At 37.2% G+C, this 18,924-nt stretch overlaps 1 protein-coding gene across 2 annotated transcripts in view; it reads left to right on the plus strand.

Annotated features, from left to right (window-relative positions):
- Window positions 1-18,522, plus strand: part of rab11fip4a (RAB11 family interacting protein 4 (class II) a) — a 43,317-nt gene extending 24,795 nt beyond the window's left edge. For both annotated transcript variants that reach the window (XM_036148602.1, XM_012880736.3), the window contains exons 11-15: window positions 2,904-2,985; window positions 7,178-7,315; window positions 10,077-10,223; window positions 15,689-15,832; window positions 15,915-18,522. In XM_036148602.1, coding sequence (XP_036004495.1) covers window positions 2,904-2,985; window positions 7,178-7,315; window positions 10,077-10,223; window positions 15,689-15,832; window positions 15,915-16,031 — 628 coding nt within the window. In that variant the 3' untranslated portion in view covers window positions 16,032-18,522. The remainder of the gene's footprint in view (window positions 1-2,903; window positions 2,986-7,177; window positions 7,316-10,076; window positions 10,224-15,688; window positions 15,833-15,914) is intronic.
- Window positions 18,523-18,924: the final 402 nt, after the last annotated feature.

Genomic DNA, 18,924 nt, shown 5'->3' on the forward strand with positions numbered 1-18,924 from the left:
CACAAGACAGAGCCACTTTTATACCCCACAGTGGCAGAACCACCAATATCAGTTATTCTGGGTGACGTCACAAAATCGTTCAACTTGAGGATGGCGTCACACATGGTATTAGATGCATCAGGATTACAACAAAATAATGACGAGGATATGTAGAAAGAACACCTATGTATACAGTTTATTGGCAAAAAAAATGATTTGGGGTGAGTTACACTGTAAAACGATAATATTGAAACTTCAATGAATTGCTTCAACTGGTGGCAAGTAATTAAACGTTTATTTTATTTAGGTTGGTTTATCATGACAATTTATGAACTAAATAAAATAAGTTGGATAAGCTTAATTTGATTACTTGTTATCAACTAAAGCAATTCATTGAAGTTTTTTATTTTTAAAGTGTACCTTTTAAGTAGTCTTGGAAGCAAGTACAAAGCATAAAGCTGATTGAAGTGGAGCAGCGAAGTAAGACACAGGTGCAAGACATGCGGATGATTACAGCAGTACACAGAGACATGGCAGGGTGCACACAGCAGTCAGGCACAAATCATGACACTAACAGCTGAAAATAAATAAATCAAAATAAAAATAAATTGTTCTCAAATCTGGAAAAAAAACTAAAATAATGTTAAATGTAAACTGTAGACTGAATATAGAGCTCAAAATACAGATGAATGGGTTAAATATTGAAATAGTTCTTGTGCAATTACGCATAGTTTTTGAGTTATTTAATGTTTAATAAGTAACTCTCGGTCTGTTAGGGATTGTCTAGTGAATATCAGCCCAAACATCTAATATTAGGACAATAGTTGAAAGGGTGATTTGAGCCCTGGCATTGTTTTAACAGCAAGCTCTGCACACAAATAGAATAAAGGAGTGACAACTTTTCTTCAAGAATTTTTAAGTCCTGGTCGTGTTGATTTTAGTTTGAGGATTAATCCTAAAGTTACACGAAACACCATTAAATCGACATTAATGTATGGAGAGAAAATAGACTCAATATATGCATGCGTCTGTAATAATACATTTGTAAGTTGTGTAAACCTGTTTGTGTGTATATTTGGGTACTTATATGTGTAAAACATCATTTGTAAACCCTTTAAAGCATTCTGTGCAAAACTTTGGGTATTTGTAAATGTGTGCTCAAACGCACATACAAATATAAAGAAATTACGAGTCCAAAATAAAATTACACGCACACACACACACACACACACACACACACACACACACACACACACACACACACACACACACACACACACACACACACACACACACACACACACACACACACACGCACACACACACACAAACAACTCATATGAATACAAATCCTTAAATACATGTGCATGACTCACCTGTTACACACGGACAAAGCTGATGCTACGCACAGATCACGTTACAAGTGCATGGAGTGTATTGGGACTCAATTCACGCTTCCAGGACCTTCACAGATCCTTGTGTACATGATGCGTTTAAAAGGTGGGACTTTTGAAATTCTTTCAGTCTTGTAGTTCCTTCTATGCTTCCGTCTTAGTGTCAAAGAAGTGTATTTATTTTTTTGGGGGAAAAAAGTGTGACGGCATTCTGTTTCATACCACATCTCTGCTATTTGTAACAAACCAAACCACGTGAAAAGTAGGTAAAAATTCAGGGAGTTATGATTTGTTTTAGTTGGATAAACAGCTTGCACAGTGCAAATAAATGCACTGGGGTCGCGTGAGTGACCCGTCAGCTCCAATAGGCCGCTCTAGTCCATGGGGCGTCTTCCCCTTGAGTTCAATTATTTCCTCTGTGCGGCTCACTAAAATAAAAAACCCTCTGTGGATGACTCAATTTCAGATTTTATCTTAACAGTTTATTCTAAATATGACAGAGAAATGATTACAAGGTTGTATGTCTATGGGCTTGATCAGATTTTGTTTGCCTCTGGGATTGACTGCCTGTTTTTCCCAGCCAATGAACCATTGCACCACCCAGTGGTCATTTCTTTTAACCAAATAATTACAATAAATATATGTCTTCATAAACAATTTAGAACATTACAAAATAAGCGTGGGTCTCTGTGTTATAGCTCAGGGGTGCTAAAGTATATTTTGTTTTCTTCCCAAAAAACACTTCTTTGATACTAAGACGGATGTATAGAAGGAAATACCACAATACTGAAAGAAATTCAAATGACCCAGCTTTCAATCAACATTAAACATTAAGTTGCTTTTATCAGTTGTAGTACTGTTGCCTGTGTGTAAATATAATGTCTCATATATTATTTATAAATACTAAAAACAATATTGGAAGGAAATACAAGAGAAATACCTTCATGGTCCCACAATGGGGAAATTTGGGCGTGACAGTGGCAGACGTGTAGACAGGATACACCAGAATTATTCACTAGATTAAGTAATATGAATTTAAAAAGGTCATTTAAATTTAAGTTCTAAAGCAGAAGATAATTAACTTACCAGAAATATGGAAAAAATATATTGTGCAATTATTAATTGATAATATGGCATATTCAGGTAAAGGTACATTGCATAAAAATGTAATATTCAAGTTAAATGGCGGAAAAAGCAGCAGCCAGTTTACAGAACACTGTGAGAAACCTATGGCATAGGCATAATTGTGCAAGAAAAAACCCCAGAGAAATGTGTGCAAATGGACATCAGCATCTGAGAGACAGTGTAAATTATTCTTGATCAGATCATAAACCCATGGGGGGATTAGTGACCCACTGGTGGGTCACTAGAAGCTTATGCTTCTCTCCACCCCATGAATATGTAGACAAACTTTTTATAACCTAATTTTTTCTGATCTTCTTCTGTTGTATATGTTGTTACATATACAAAATAGTATGTAACATCAAACTAAAATAAGGTATTTTTATTTCTGTGCAAACTTTTCCGCAGGGTCCAGCACTTAGAGGAAGAGAATGGAGAGATGACAATAAATGTGAGCAGGCTCAAGTCTCAGTCTGAGAAACTGGACCAGGTGAGCCAAACTGATTACGGGATCACTCTGTGTTTAGTGTCAACAAAACCCATGAAAATCGAAATTTTCGTTAAGACTCATTAATATGACAACACTCATTAATAAAGATCTTTCCTGCTTCTTTACCTGTGAAGACTACATTATTGTCATCAAAACACAAGCCAAAGCTGTGTAATGAAATAGAGTGGGGACTAAAAATTATTATTGTTATCATATGTTACATTGCACTTTACCTTATGTTACACGTTATGCATGGTGCTTTGAATTATTCTCTATTTTTTCAATGCTGCCAAAGATGTTCATTGTCATACTGAACTCTCATAAAGTTTGTTGTGCAACAAAAGGTTTGGCTCTGAATAACTTTTAATAAGTACCAAAATCAACTATTAACAAACTTACAAATTCTAATCAAAATGACCAAATAGGGGCACCACATGAGCATCAGGAATTAACAGTCAAACAGCTCTTAGTCTCTGTCGGTTGTTTTTTAAATACTTGCCAGGTGAGGTGTTGTATTATAGAACAATGGATGAGGAAGTGAACGTATGCACTGGCATTCTCAAACAGCTAGTACTGCACACATTTACAGATTATACACAAACAACGTCTCTCCAAATACAAGAATTTATTAATAAAATATTTAAACTTCCACTTAAATTACTTTTGTCAACAAACTCTTTAACTAAGCTAGTAACATTCAACTAAACTAAAGGCTTACTAAAAGCTGGTTCACATGGCAGGATTTGAAAATAGTTGGTCGATTTTAAAAGCCTGAGAAACACCATACGTAATAAAAAATCCTAGATAAAACATGTTTGGTCATACAGTATGTGGTGTCCAGTCAGATGGCAAGCTCAACACACCACACATGAACAGATTTTACTCAGGACACTTCAGATAACAGACGGGAAGGTGAGTTGTGTTTTTTTTCTCTCGGGGAATCCCTCACCTGGCTTTCTGACTGGCTACACGTCACATTCAACGGGATGCTTGCTTGTTTGTCCTTGGGGGACACCACACACGCTAGGACATCAGAGCTAGACAATTCAACATGTTGAATATCCCCGATTTCAGGTCGGAGCGGTCCCAACGTTCCACCACACACAGCAGGAATATCTCTTAAGATAATCTAAGTGACCTGCCAATAATCAGCACCTTTCACAAGGCTGAGATCGGGGGAAAAATCGGGCTAAAAATCCTGCCGTGTGAACCAGCCTTAAAGAAAAAAATTAAAGGAATAAGCAAAACTAATAAACTGCAGGAATAAGTAACAGATAATAAAACTGAAATCAATTGCCTAACCAATAAAAAAAAGCAGTGACATCACAGACCCCATTTTGGAGGACCAGGCTGTCCCCAGCAAAACTGTCCCCGGAAATGTCTCAGATTTCAGTGTATCATGATGGAGTGAAAAAGTTCAGTGCAACAAGAGGTAACTACCCGGTCCTGCTGCAACCCGACATAGTAGAGCTTTGCCAAAAGCACCTTTCCTGCCCCCAAGCCCCCCCACCCCACCACGTTTCAGTTCACACAACACAAACCAACCCCCAGGCAGATATTCTGTGCTCAACTAATTCAGAGACGTCGCCAGTTTTCATTAGAGAAATCAAATCTGGTCACCTTAACGAGGAAATACACTGGCCGCGTAACGTAAGTGGCGCAGCTTACGGGTGTGTTTTTAAAAGTGTAAATTTACACCAGATGGTGCAAAGCACGCAGCTGCATGATTCTGCGGAGAGAAGCACTTTTGTCATTAATCATTTTAATCATGTAAAGCACTTTGCATTGTCTCTGTACTGAAATGTGCTATACAAATAAATTTTCCTTGCCGTGTCATGGGTAAATAATTAAAGAAAGACAAATTATCAGTAATATATGGATAAGGTATTAAATTAAATTATCACTAATATATCCTATGTTTTGATCTCGTAAAAGTCAGTGTCTGGACCATATCTAATTAGAAATCACATATTTTTGTTAGCTTGTCACAACAAAATCATCCAAGGCGCTTTCTTTTCGATTACTCTTATTTTGGGATACTTCCAGAAGTGAATTTTGACACAGGATATTTTCCTGCGTATATGCTCCTGCCAAACAGGAGCATATACGCGTCTCAAATTTGAACTTCAGTCTAATTTAGCAGTCGTGTAGCGTTATGCTTCTGGTGTACATTTGTTGACTGATTAAAATGAAAAGGTAATCTAAGCATAGGACATGCGTATGCTGCTTTGCTGCGCTTTGCAACAAATCCGTTGTGTTTCCTCCTTAACACTGCTCTCTCCTGAGAGGGAGAGCTATACATCTCTGTCGGGAGGACAGAGTAGTTGGACTACACTGCCCTGTTTCTAACATAAGGCCAAAATAAACAGAACTTACATACTGAATTACTGTAACTTACCTTGTTTATTGTTGCTAGTGCGTACTCTGGGCGAGGACTCATTTACATAAATGAACTTCTAGTTTCAATATTACAGTCAGGCAGTCTTGTAGACAGCTCAGGGGTCCAATCAGACACAGTTTACCGTAATGCCACGAATGTCCATTGAGCAGCTTTGTTGCTTACCAAAGTTGTACTTGCACATTTTAACAGATTTTTTAGCACTTTGTACCACATAAAATTGGTGAGTAAGCACAACAGTAATCATATATAAGGTGCACCGTTAAATTTTCTCAATTTGTGAGAAAATTTAAGGATTTTAAGTGCGCATTATAGTCCAAAAATACGGTATGTGCACCAAACTTCCATCCTGAGAATGTTTTGATGGTCTTTTTTGTGGCCTCCACACTGGGCGTGATTAGTGCCCAATGTGGAGGCCACCTTATTTGCAAGGTCTGTTGCACCCCCATACACCAGCAAGATGTTTGAGGTCAAACAATCAGAATTTACTAGATGTTACTCAATCCAGACTTAAGAGTAAAGGCAATAGCCTTCTCTTCCAAGGCATGCCTTGTGTGTCGTGGCTCCTAGCCTTTGGAATAATTTGCCTTCTCATATTAGGTGTGCTCAAGGCTGCCTTAGATAATTTTAAGGGGCCTCTTAAGACCCATTTTTATTCATTTGCTTTTAAATCCTCGTAATGTATTGTAATTGTTAAAGGTTGTCATATGATGGCCTGGTAATAAAAGACAAAACTTTTGTTCACAACTTAAAAAGTATATCCCAAAACAAATTTAGTTGCAACATGGCTCAGTTGCCTATTAGCACTCAATAAGTAAAACAATATACAGAAAGTCCAAACACAATTAAATTAAATAAACAATATTTAAATAGTTTTATCCTAAGCTAATTTTCTTTTCCCAGACACAACCTCTTATTTTACTGTTGTTCTCATGAACAGTAGACATCCAATGGGGCCAGTCAGTTGCGTGGTGCTGCTCATGGTCTAGAGGCTGATCATTTGTTCCATACATTTGAACATCTTTTCTTTCTAGAATCGAGAACAAACTATTTAAATGTAGATTTACAAAAGGGTTTTCCATTATTATTTTAAATTATCCATGTCAGAGCAAAAATAAAACAACTCTCCAAACCTTATTTAGTACATTATATAATGAAGGAGTGGATGATAAGAAAACAGATGTTGACTTAGTTCTTACAAAGCCAAAAAAAACATTGATTGATTCAGAAATTCAACATTAACAGGGTTTAATCTCTTTCTATAAATTTCTTAGAGTATGAATGGCTATTAAGTTATTCTAAACAGATGAACATTACACTTGATCAATTTTGAAAACAATGTAAAGCAGAATTTCACAGATGTTTCACATACTGAATTAAACGTAAAAATATTAAGTTGTAATTGTTCATGACAATTAATAGATTAAAAGGTAATTATAAAGTGCTCATGTGATGATTTAGGCCTAAGAACAAACATTACAGGATTCCTAGAGTTAGAGGTGACCTGGATATCAAGGATTTGTTGAGAAAATTTTTATTTCAGACATTGGAGGCTTGACTGTAAATTCAGGTTAAAGACTTGATATTTGATTTGGACCTGGCCCTCAGTGACTAGAGATTTGACTTAGACTTGTAAAAATGTATTGTAAACATCTCTGTGTTCTATAACATTACTTGTTGCCTGTCTTTTAAAGTTTCCCTGATTTGATCAAATACTGATGGTCTGCTTCAGATAGATAACAGTCATTTCCTTATGCTACTTTCAGCCTTCCTTATTCCCTTTTCACTATGCAGGAAAAGCAAAGGATGACGGACAAACTGGAGGACACTAGTCTAAGGCTGAAAGATGAGGTGGACCTATATAGAAAGATAATGGATAAGCTCTGGCACAACCGCCATGAGTTTCAGAAGGAAAAAGAGGCAATGCAGGAGGTGAGGCCCATTTTCTCTACCATTGGTTACCTTAAATGAATAGTGCAACCAAGTTGACAGATTATTGAAGTAGCTCTGTGACATTTGTTGTGATGTGTTCTTTTCATATTGTTTTATATGTGGTTGAATTGTTGATTTTAGATGCTATGCAGCTGGAAAGATTTTTGCTGCTACTCTATTCTATTACTATTTTCCATTTGGGGGGGGAGGGAGGTGTGTGTGTGTGTGTGTGTGTGTGTGTGTGTGTGTGTGTGTGTGTGTGTGTGTGTGTGTGTGTGTGTGTGTGTGTGTGTGTGTTTGCGCGTGTGATTGTTTGTATCATTGATTGTTTGTGTCTTTATCAGATCAATCTTAATGTAGTTTTTATAATCACAGATTTTTTTATTGATTATATGATCAATCAATACTTGTGTTGCCAGCAGTTTAGTCTTCAATGGCTCTGTTGAGTTATTTTTAGTTATTTTGAGGGCACAGCAAATTTACAAAAATTCCGATCAAAATTCCGTACAAATCTGGGTAAATTTTAAACAGATAGATCGACTGTACTTGTTATTCTGGGACGTGTGGTCATTCTACAAAAGTGGGTCCATAAGTTATCCATAACTCCCTCCTTCGTAATTCCAATGATGCTTTTGGGAGTGTGAATCATACGAATTACAAAATTTTGGCTACCAAACAAACCCCGCTGTCACGGTAATTTGTGTGCAGGTAGCAGACATGAACATAAGGCTCCTAGAAGTTGGTTTTAAGGCCTTAAAAGCCTTAATATACGTGCCATACAATCACCCGTATACTTTGTGCCATGTTCAATTGCTCTAATATGGACTTTATAAACTTGAATGGTGGTGGAATAAACACGATTGCAAGGCTCCAATGAGTTCACCCAATAACGGAAAGAAGAAATGCTGTCGTAAACCTCCGTTCACAGTTTCCCAACAGAAAAGAAAGATCCAGACAGACATAAAAAATGTACTAAAACTGCAAGTTCCTTGCACGCATTGTGTCTAATCATCATTATGTAGGCTATCTAATCTTGAAACCTGTCAAGCTGTCAGGCTTTGTGCAGCTGCCCTGTAGGTAATAGCTGACAGAGGAAGAGAGTAGAGAGACAGAACATGGAATCAGCCTGAAATTTTATTTTGCTCACTGTCACTTTTTAAATAATTCAAATGCGTCCAGGAATAACAGAGAAAAATTTACAAATATAGTAGGTGAATGCTCTGTGTCTAAATTAGTGGCACCATACGCCGCCATATCGCTCCATGTGGCCAAAACAACACTTTATTCAGGGTAATTGGGATTTAGAGGTTTACAGTGATACATCATATTGGTTTACAAACTGCTACTATATATTCCTCTTTATCATCGCAGTAAGGTGAGCTACTGCAGCTCAGACCTCCAGCCAAATCAGTGCTTTAAGCTCTTAGTGTTCCTGCAGTGGACAGACTGTGTCTCGTAGAGAACCATAGTTCTAGTCATTGCTCTCCATGATTACCCGTGCAGGTTTGCAGGGAACTTCAGTGATCGAAGCACAGTTATTTTATATTAAACAATTTTGGGGCTTCCTTGATTTGTAATATTTTGCCTAAAGCAGGTGTTGTGAAGTGTTGCTGGAGGTAAACCCAGCTGTTGCCAATCACAACAATCTAATGTGCCGTTTTTAAATGGTGTGTTGCTGTTGTGAATTTTATCTTACACTGGATAGGTATATGATGTTCTCTTTCTGCTGGGCTTTTCTTACTGGTTTCCATGTTAGCAGGCTGCTGCTCTTTTGGCAAGATAAAATACCAAATGCTACTCTCTGTGCTGGGAACCCTAGGAAATATCATAAGATTGTCTGAGGAACCAGGAAGTAAACACAGCCTACACACTGCACTGAAGTAGTTCCACACTTTACCTCCAGATTTAAACGAGTGGCTGGTGCCTATCTCCAGCGGTCAATGTGGGAGAGGCCGCTGGGTAAACCTAGGACAGATCTATTTATGTTATTATTTAAAAAAAAAAAGAAGTTATTGTTATTATCCTACCTCCAATGACTGGAGGGAGGTTTTCAGTCAACGGGGCTGGAGAAGCTCTGACATGACCTCCGTCACTGATACACAAACTGGTAGAATAATGATAAACAGGGATAAATCTGAATTGTCAGCTGTAATATTTTCTTATTAATCTCAGACATAAAATAAAAAAAATTCTTCTGTTTTGCGGAACTTCTGCTAACAAAACAACCATTTTCTATATATTTTTTCAACAATAATTAATATTGTCTCCAAGAAAAGGTAAAAAAAAAAACGGTTTTATGTGTCCTGGGTGTCTGGAGAAAATATGTGAAGGATCTGATCGTCCTCATTCTTTGACAGCAGCTCCCAAAGTGCCAGTAGCACATATCATTTACTCAGTGAAATGGGGCGGACCAAAGCTGTTTTGTACTCTTTATCCACTGTGGACGCGATCTTTGAAGATCAAGTGCAACACGGCCACGTTTTGCTTTCACAGTTTTCTTTCTATGGATGCAACTTAGCTCTCCTTATTTGGAATCTTTGAAGATCAGGCCCTATGTGTCTGACTGAAATGTGCTGCAGGATCATATCTCCAACTCCAGCCTCTCTGCTTTGTATCCATAACAGCAAACAGAGATTTGATTGGCAAATAGCTTGTACTTTATAGCACTTTTGGCATGAATAAAATATTTTTTGATTCAGTTTGATAAAAATTGACCCAAAAAAGTAAAATTTGCCTAAGACTTTGTGTCTTCTCTTTGCAGTTGATAGACGATCTTCGCCGGGAGTTGGACCATCTGCAGTTGTTCAAGTTGGAAATGGAACATCCTGGGAAGGGCAAAGGGCTGTCTGAATATAATGCCAAGAACAGAGAGACAGAAATGGAACATGAAGTCAAGAGACTGAAACAGGTCCAGAAACAGAAAACACTCTGCCTTGTTTAAAATAAACCTACCTTTTTTCTGCCCTTTAAGTACCAAAATGTTATCCTGTTAGTCATCCTGTTAGCCTTTATGCCTACTTTTACTAACACAGTCACATGTCATCTTTCTAATTTGACTTCTAGCAAAAAAAAAACAAATTCTATAAACTTTCAAATTTGTTCTTTAAACTTAAAAGTCAAATAAATCTAATGTTACATCACATTAAGGGAGGCATGAGAGGATACAGTAATATACTCACCTCATCTGTTACTCATCCACAATCATTGTATCAAATCATTGAACATGTTACAGAATGGTGTCTTGAATGGTGTGTGAGGACTCCAAAATAGTGTCAGTGTCATATAATGTCAGAACAGCACAGTAAAACACTTCTGATTGGTACATTGTCATTATGTTTTACAGAAAAAATAGAAATACCTTTATTGTCCCATGGTGGGGAACTTAGGTTGTGACAGTGGTAAAAGACACCAGACTTACAAACAAGATTAAATAATGTGAATAAAAAAAGTTACACTTAAAGTTAAGCTGTAAAGCAGAAGCAAGGGAAAAGTACTGCACAATTAATAAAAGAAATGAAAATGAAATGTTCAAGTTAAATAGAAGAAAAACAAAGCTGAATTACAGAAAGGCATAAACTGCAATTATGCACAATTGTACAAACAGAAACTCCCAAGAGAAGCTAAAAAGTGTGCGAATGGACTGTAAATTATTTTTGTTCAGATCAGAACCTGTACAACCATTACCATGTTGTAAACACTTACCGAATCTGTTGTGAGCAGCAGAGATTATAAAGTCCCACAGCAGCTGTGAGGAATGACCTGTGGAAGATCTTCTTTTAGCATCTAGGATGCAGCGGTCTGTCACAGAAAGAGCTCTCCAGGGCTAGCCCTCACTTCCTCTCAACTACAGATAAGCTGCTGCTCCAACAGATCACACCACAGAAGATGGTTGATGCCACCACAGAGTTAAAGAAAGTCCCCAGGAGCGCCCCTGCTGCTCCTCAGCAGGTAGAGTCTGCTCTGACCCCTCCTGTAAAGAGCATCCGTGGTGTGACTCCAGTCCAGTGTATGGTTCAGATGTACACACAGGTACTTAAAGAGTCCACTATCTCCACATCAGTTCCCTGGATGTTAACTGTTATCAGTGAGGTAGGCCCCTGCCTGCAAAAGTCCTCTACCAGGTCTGTTGTTTTCCCTGCATATAACCTGACATGGTTCTGCTGGCACCAGGCCTCTATCCACTGTCTGTACTCTAAGTGGTCCTCATCTGTGATGAGAGCGCCTATGGCAGAGTCATCAGAGAACCTCTGAAGGTGGCAACCTGGGGAGCTGATGGGGAAGTGTAGCAGTTGAAAAGATATGGTGTCAGCACAGTTCCCTGCTGGTTCTCCTGTACTGCAGACCAGCTTGTCAGAGACACAGCCTGGTGTCCTCCCATACTGCGGTTGACCAGTGAAGTAATCCAGCATCCACTGGGACAGGTGGTGGTCCACTCCCGACTGCTACAGTAGGTCCTTCAAAAGCCATGATTGGACGGTGTTGAAAGCACTGGTGATATCAAAGACAGGATCCTCATGGTTCTCCAAGGTTTCTCCAGGTGGGTCAGAGCTCAGTTACGCAGAACAATGATGGCATCCTCCACCCTGATGACTGGCTGGTTGGCAAGCTGCAGTGAACCCAGTAAAGACCTCACCTGGGCGTGAAGATGGTTGAGGACCAACCATCCCAGAGAGAAGTGGGCTGGCACTGTGTGGTGCCTGGGGAGAATTCACCTAACCCTTAGGTGGAAACTTAATACAAGTTGTAGGGAAGGGTAACGTTAAGGATTTATTGATACTGTTACTCTTAACCATACTCCTTATTGATCCGGTATTTTATCGGTACCATTATCGATACTTATTTTTTTTAATCAAACAAAAGGGTAAGAAAACACATAATGATCACTGACTGATTTTGGAACAAAATCAAAAAAATAAAAGTACAAACTAAATATTTTTTATGGAAATAGAGCAATAAAAACATTATGTAAGTAACTTTAATAATAAATAACTTAAGCAAATAACTTTATAAACAAAGGCTAAAACACTATCTTGAATAAAATGTATGCTGCAGGAGTGAGGAATATCAACATTGACAAGACAGAAACTAATTAAAAACACTCTAAATATGCTCAAAACTAAAGTATTAAATATTTTACCTAAATCCAAACTACATTTGTATTTTTTATTTTATTTTTTTTTTTGGATTATGAATTTTAACCAAAAGGTAGCAGGCAGCCACAGTGGATGAGGTGAATAAATGACAGAGGCTAAATGTGAATCAGTTCCAGGGAGGAATCTATTTAAGTGCAATAGTTTCAGAGAAAAAAAGAATATCATTACCCGTTAAATATCATGTTTGTAATATTTTTACATCCTGATTTGTAAACTGAAGTCACGCCAACCTCCACTTCGAAAAACGACCGTCAAGCCAGCCCTCACTGAGTTTTTATAGGTCATGTATATACCATGAAAAATGGTAGCAACGCTGGCTTGGACCTTTTAAAATGAAAGCGATAGTGGCGTTATCATTCTTACCCCTGTGTTCTAAAAATATTTCTTATGTCCTTCTGTGAATATGGATATATGAGAATGATTTCAATGTTTGTTTGTTTTTTATTTTAGTCACTGTTTCACATGGTTAATTGATGCTCCTTATTTCAGAATGGCCATTTATTTTACTTAAGTTTCCATGGTTATAAACCAAAACTGTTTCCAGTGAATACTTTCAGTTTAGGATGACAATAGAACACCTCTAGATGTTGCACACCAAAGGTCATTAAGATCTGATGTGGAATTTCAAAGTTAAAGCCTCTCAAAATCTCTATGTACAGTCACTTTTATCTAAGTTGCTATCAATATTGCTAGACAACTGCCTTTTTCCAGTTACTGATTTCACTTTAGCGTGATAGTAGAACATCCCTATATGTTGGTCACCGAAAATCATCAAGCTATGATGTGGAATTTCAAAATTAAAGCCTCTCAAATCTGTAAATTTGGTCACTTTTATCTAAGTTGCTAAAAGAAAACACTCTGTTTCCAGTCTATGATTTCACTTTGGGGTGATAGTAGATATCCCCTAGATGCTGCTCACCAAAGTTCATCAAGATCTGATGTGGAATTTCAAACTAATAGCCTTTCAAAATCTCTGTGAATTGATGTGTAAATTTGATCAAATAACATGTTGGTAAAGCTTTCATTTTCAAACACAAATTAACTTTATTAATTTGATAGTAATAGAAAACATTGTGATGATTGGTTAGCTTTTGTCATATGGTTTTATTCTGAAATCCCACACCACATCAGATTACAAAGTGTTCAGTGTGTGGAACGTGAAGGATGTTTAGTATTAGTCAGAAGTAGAACCAGTCTGTGAAATCATTAAGCTGATTTATCCAAAGTTAAATAAAAACAAAACTTACTTAAAATTAGCTTGTTTGATTCTGTTTGAGACTGGCGACCTGTCCAGGGTGTACCCTGCCTCTCGCCCAGTGAACGCTGGAAATAGGCACCAGCAACCCCCGCGACCCCATGAGGGATTAAGCGGTTTGGAAAATGGATGGATGGATGATTCTGTTTGATAAATAAAAGTGATAGATGAAAGTGACCAAATCTAGAGTTTTGTTAGATAATAGACCTGCTGCGGTCACCTTAAGTTGGACCCATTGTGTACACCCACTCAGGGGTGTGCCCAGTATGATATCAGTGTTCCATTCATCACATTGGTGGAGAAGCTCATACTATAATGCAGATGTGTCCTAGCTGACACGTTTCCCCCTAATCACTGACATAAAAGTATGTCAGCCAGACTCTGTGCCTCCAGAGTCTATCTGTAATTTTCATGGTAACCTATTTTGCAGTCCAGTCTCTGTAATCTCATAATCTCTAACAATTTTATTTTGAAATTTCACATCAGATCTTGATGACGGTTGCTGAGAAGCATCTAGGGGTGTATTCTCACCCTGAAGTGAAATCATTAACTGGAAACACAGGCTTCTTTTTTAGCAATATTGACAGCAAATATTGACAAAAGTGAGCTCAGATAAAAGTGATTTGGAAGGGAGATTTTTATTTTTTTATTTTTTTTATTTTGAAATTCGACTTCAGATCTTAATGAGAAGACTTTGATGAGAAGCAACTAGGGGTGTTCTTTCACTCTAAAGGAAAATTATAGGCTGGAAACAAGGAGTTTTGTAGCAATATTGACAGCAACGTAGGTAAAAGTGACCAAAACTAGAGATTTTGAGAGGCTTTAATTTTGTAATTCCACATCAGAGCTTGATGACCTTTGGTGAGCAACATCTGTAGATGTTCTATTGTCATCCTAAAGTGAAAGTATTCACTGGAAACAGTTTCAGTTTATTAACCATGGAAACATGGGTAAAATAAATGGCCATTCTGAAATAATGAGCATCCAATTAACCACGTGAAACTGTAACTAAAATAATTAAAACATTAAGATCATTCTCATATATCCATATTCACAGAAGGACATAAGAAACATTCTTAGAACACAGGGGTAAGAATGACTGACTCTACTATCGCTTTTATTTTGAAAGGTCCAAGCCTCATGATGTATACTTGACCCATAAAACCCAGTGAGGGCTGGCTTGACGGTCGTTTTCGAAGTGGAGGTCGGCTTGATTTCTTTGTAATCTAGTGAAAGCTTTGCTCATGCGTGACTCATTTTCAATAGGAAACAGACGAGTCGGTCTCTCTCACCAAAGCAGCACGACTGACTGACTGACCTCCTGTCAGAACTTTTGAATCGGGAGGGGCTCACACCTGCACTCACTGTTTACTGAAGAGACGATAAACTCAGAGCGATTGGTGCTTTTACTTGTTGCCAATGTCTCAAACAACACAGAAAAAAAACTGTTAAATGTTTTTGCTTGTCACTTTTGAATACAAAATTCGCTAGCGGGGTCTGAAAAGTTGCTAAATAGTTGGCAACAGTGTTGATGAAAGTAAGCGAGGCGAACATGTGAGAGCAGAACGTTAGTCCCTCCCACCAGTCCCCTAGGTATGTATGTTTCTTAAGGTGTAGAAGATTGGCAAACCAATGTTGTTTGGGTTGGAGCCTCCCTGAAAAATTGTATATGACATTAAAAATACCATTAGGAGAGCCATGAAGGCTAAAGCTTGTCGGTCGGCGAGGACTGTCCAACGTGGCCCCGGGGCCGTTTTGATACTGGGTTTCAGTGCTCATCTCTAGCAAGGTGTGAAGAGTCATACAGAGGCTTGTCTACTTACCTTTGAATCAGTGAACACACCTGTTAATATAGGCATAAACAGGCTTAACAAAAAAAATAAAAAAATACGGATAAAAGTTTTTTTTATTACAATTTTCATGCAGAATTCATTATAGAACACTTTGTCTGTGAACTTTTTCCAGGAGAACTTTAAGCTCAGAGACCAGAACGATGACCTTAACGCTCAGATTCTGAGTCTGAGTTTGTATGAGGCTAAGAACCTTTTTTCCTGCCACACCAAGGCCCAATGCCTTGCTGCTGAGATTGACAATGCTTCGAGAGATGAGGTTAGTCTGATGGATGGAGAGGTTTTATTTTTTGTTTGTTGGAATTCAATCATTTGAGTTTTTTCTCTTGTTTCTCTTTCAGCTTGTTGATGCTCTAAAAGAACAGGAAGAGATCAACCTGCGTTTGAGGCAATATATGGACAAAATTATTCTGGCTATTCTTGATCACAATCCTTCTATCCTAGAGATTAAGAATTAAACATTGCATCTCCACACACACATTTGGATGATTGTAGCGGTGGTAATTAGCCATGACACCACCTTCCTAATCGCCTATATCTGAAAGTCAAAGGAAAGGTTTCAAGCACCCCCCCCCAACCCCCAACCCCTCAAACACTGGGTGGGCATGAACATCTTTGTTCTGATTTTTCCAGTTCTTCTCTTTTTTTGACACAATAAAATGTGTTTTGAACTTTTTAGCTCATATGCCTCATCCAAATTTTGACCTAAACAAACGTGTTGAAAGTCAGGATTGGATAGCAGATTGGATGAATCACAACTACTTTTCATACATTTAGACATCAATAATGTCCTTATGCAAGACATCTTTTCAGTTTTTACTTTCTAACCCCAGTTTAATGATGTTTAGACAGAAGACAATATTGATTATTCTGATTTTTTTTTAGTCATTTGTTGCTTTGGGTAGGTGGTTGATTTGCTGACATCCTCAGTTTCTGATGTTCGCTACAATCTTTGTTGGAAATGCCATCGATAGTGAAACGGTTTACAGTGCTATCATCAAATTTAAGTAGTTTCTCATCATAACAGCTTTTTCTACTACACTATGAGCAACTGCCATCTATGTCAATTCTGTCTACAGTAGTTTACAATCAATTAGTCCTTCAGATTATTCAGTGTTACAAAGAACATTTTTTGTGTAGATGCATACGTGAGCTAGCGTTCAGAAAACATCTTTTAACATTCCTTTATTCTTACTTCTTCACAGTTGAAACTGCACTAAGTATTGTCATTTATGACAGGTTACCACTACCACTGTACAAGGGGCTGTAGAAAAAGAAAAGTATGTATTAATGAGAACAACATAGAAATTATACCTTCTAGTTGATTTAACCATACAGCAGAACTTCCTATGACTCCATCATGTAGACTGAAGGAAATTAATTGCAAGCTCAAAAGATATATATACATAAAAGTTTAGAAAATAGGATATGAACCAGTCAAAACATATTTGCTGAGTGAAAGCATAACAGTGAATATTTCAAAATATTCTCAAGCACTGCCTCCAGATTTTTCTTCTTCTAATACAGTGGTTTGTCTATTTGAGCACGCCTGAATGTAAACAGGACACATGAAACCTTTGATTAATATAGTATTGATTTCAAGTGTAGTTTTTTTTTGTAATATTATAAATGAGCCTGAGAGTAATTTCAGACCTGTGTCAAAATTAAGCTATTTAAAGGTGCCAATATTGAAGATGATGTGCCAAACTGTTTCGCTGATTTACAGATAGAACTCAGCAAAATCTGAAGGTCCTCAAATAAACTGGACCGCGTATTATCTCTTTAGGCCTGATTGACTGATATTCAGATCATGGCACATACATATTTCTAATTATTGTGTTAACAATCAAGATTTTTGTCAAAAGGAGTAGGACAATGGAATAACTTGTTTAATATCAGTCATCCAAAAACCATATTTGGAGTTACTATTTTTTTGTTTTTTTAAGATTAAAGAACAGTCAATAGGATTTGCTGTCACATGGGTCATAGGCTTGCAGCCAATGGCTTTCATGCCCTTCCCCTTACTAGCACATTGTCACTTTGTGGGATCTCAAATGTCTGACGAGGTTTCAAAGAAAACTGCTCATAAACATGTGTGGATGCACATAAAACTTTAAAATGAAAACAATGCTATTCAGTATGGTTGTAGTGGGAATAAAATGCATTCAGTACATCTAGACATCAAGGTTTTGCAGAATTCAATGTATAGCAACAGCAAACTATTGCTTACAAGAAACCGTTCTGCAGGTGAAGTTCTTCTGCTTTTAAAAAAAATTCTAGAAAACAGTAAATACAACATTTTACATGATTTACTGATTGTTTCAAGCTCATGTGTACTATAGTGTTCTTATGACCTGGTCTAAAACAAAGTCAGCGACATCTTAGATTTATGTTGTATATAATCTCTTCTTAACCAGTGTTAATAAAATACGGTACTTAGAATCACTTATACTCACTTTGTCACTTTGAATAACTATCTAAACATATTAAAGCAGTGCACAGTTGTTAGTGAGGAGTGCAGAATTAAACTGCAAAGAAGGCACTACATCCTTTAACAAATTAAAGTATTGTTTGTATTACACTAACCTGTCGCCTTGTGATTTCTTCCATTTCACTGCTTTTATTCAGTTGTAAATGGCTCTTAAATCTTAGAAAGGTGTCAAAGGTTGTTGGGCCATACAGAGATTGAAATGTTTCCATTATGAAGTTTATTCAATGCTGATAGTTGTACTTTGACATATTTTAATTTATTTATTCTAAATGTTGTACAGATCCACTTATACTGTTTCTGTGAGTCATTTCACTTGGTTTTGAGTTTCGACACAAACTATGTAAGTTTGGTATACAGCATACTTATGTATGTAATGATTATATTTAAACCTGTTGCAATTCACATGTGTTTGTTTAATTTTTGCTTACTTGTGTAAATAAAATTCACTTGTTTTGGCATGGCAAGTCAGCTTTTGTTATTTCTCCCCATGTATTGAGGTTCAAACCTCTAGTCAACATCTGTTGATTAACAGAAGAATTAGACTTCAGTCATATCCTGTTAACATTATGCATTTTTTAGCGTTCTGAATTAATGTAATTGGGAATAGAACATAAACACACCTTCCATTTATAAAACAGTAATCATTGTTCTATCCATAGGATCTCTAATCTAAGGCAGATTTGCAAGCTCGGTCGATTTGACTTTTAAACTGCCAGACCTTTAGGATAAGGCAAGTTGATTTGTGTTGCGCTACTCATACACAGGATAAAAATAGTGATTCACATGAAAACAAAAGGAAATAGACTATAAAGTTTGAGCAAACAGCAATGTTTCCTTTCTGCATTTAAAGAAACCAATAG

The sequence above is a fragment of the Fundulus heteroclitus genome, chromosome 16, assembly GCF_011125445.2.
Source record: "Fundulus heteroclitus isolate FHET01 chromosome 16, MU-UCD_Fhet_4.1, whole genome shotgun sequence".
NCBI classification, from domain to species: domain Eukaryota; kingdom Metazoa; phylum Chordata; class Actinopteri; order Cyprinodontiformes; family Fundulidae; genus Fundulus; species Fundulus heteroclitus.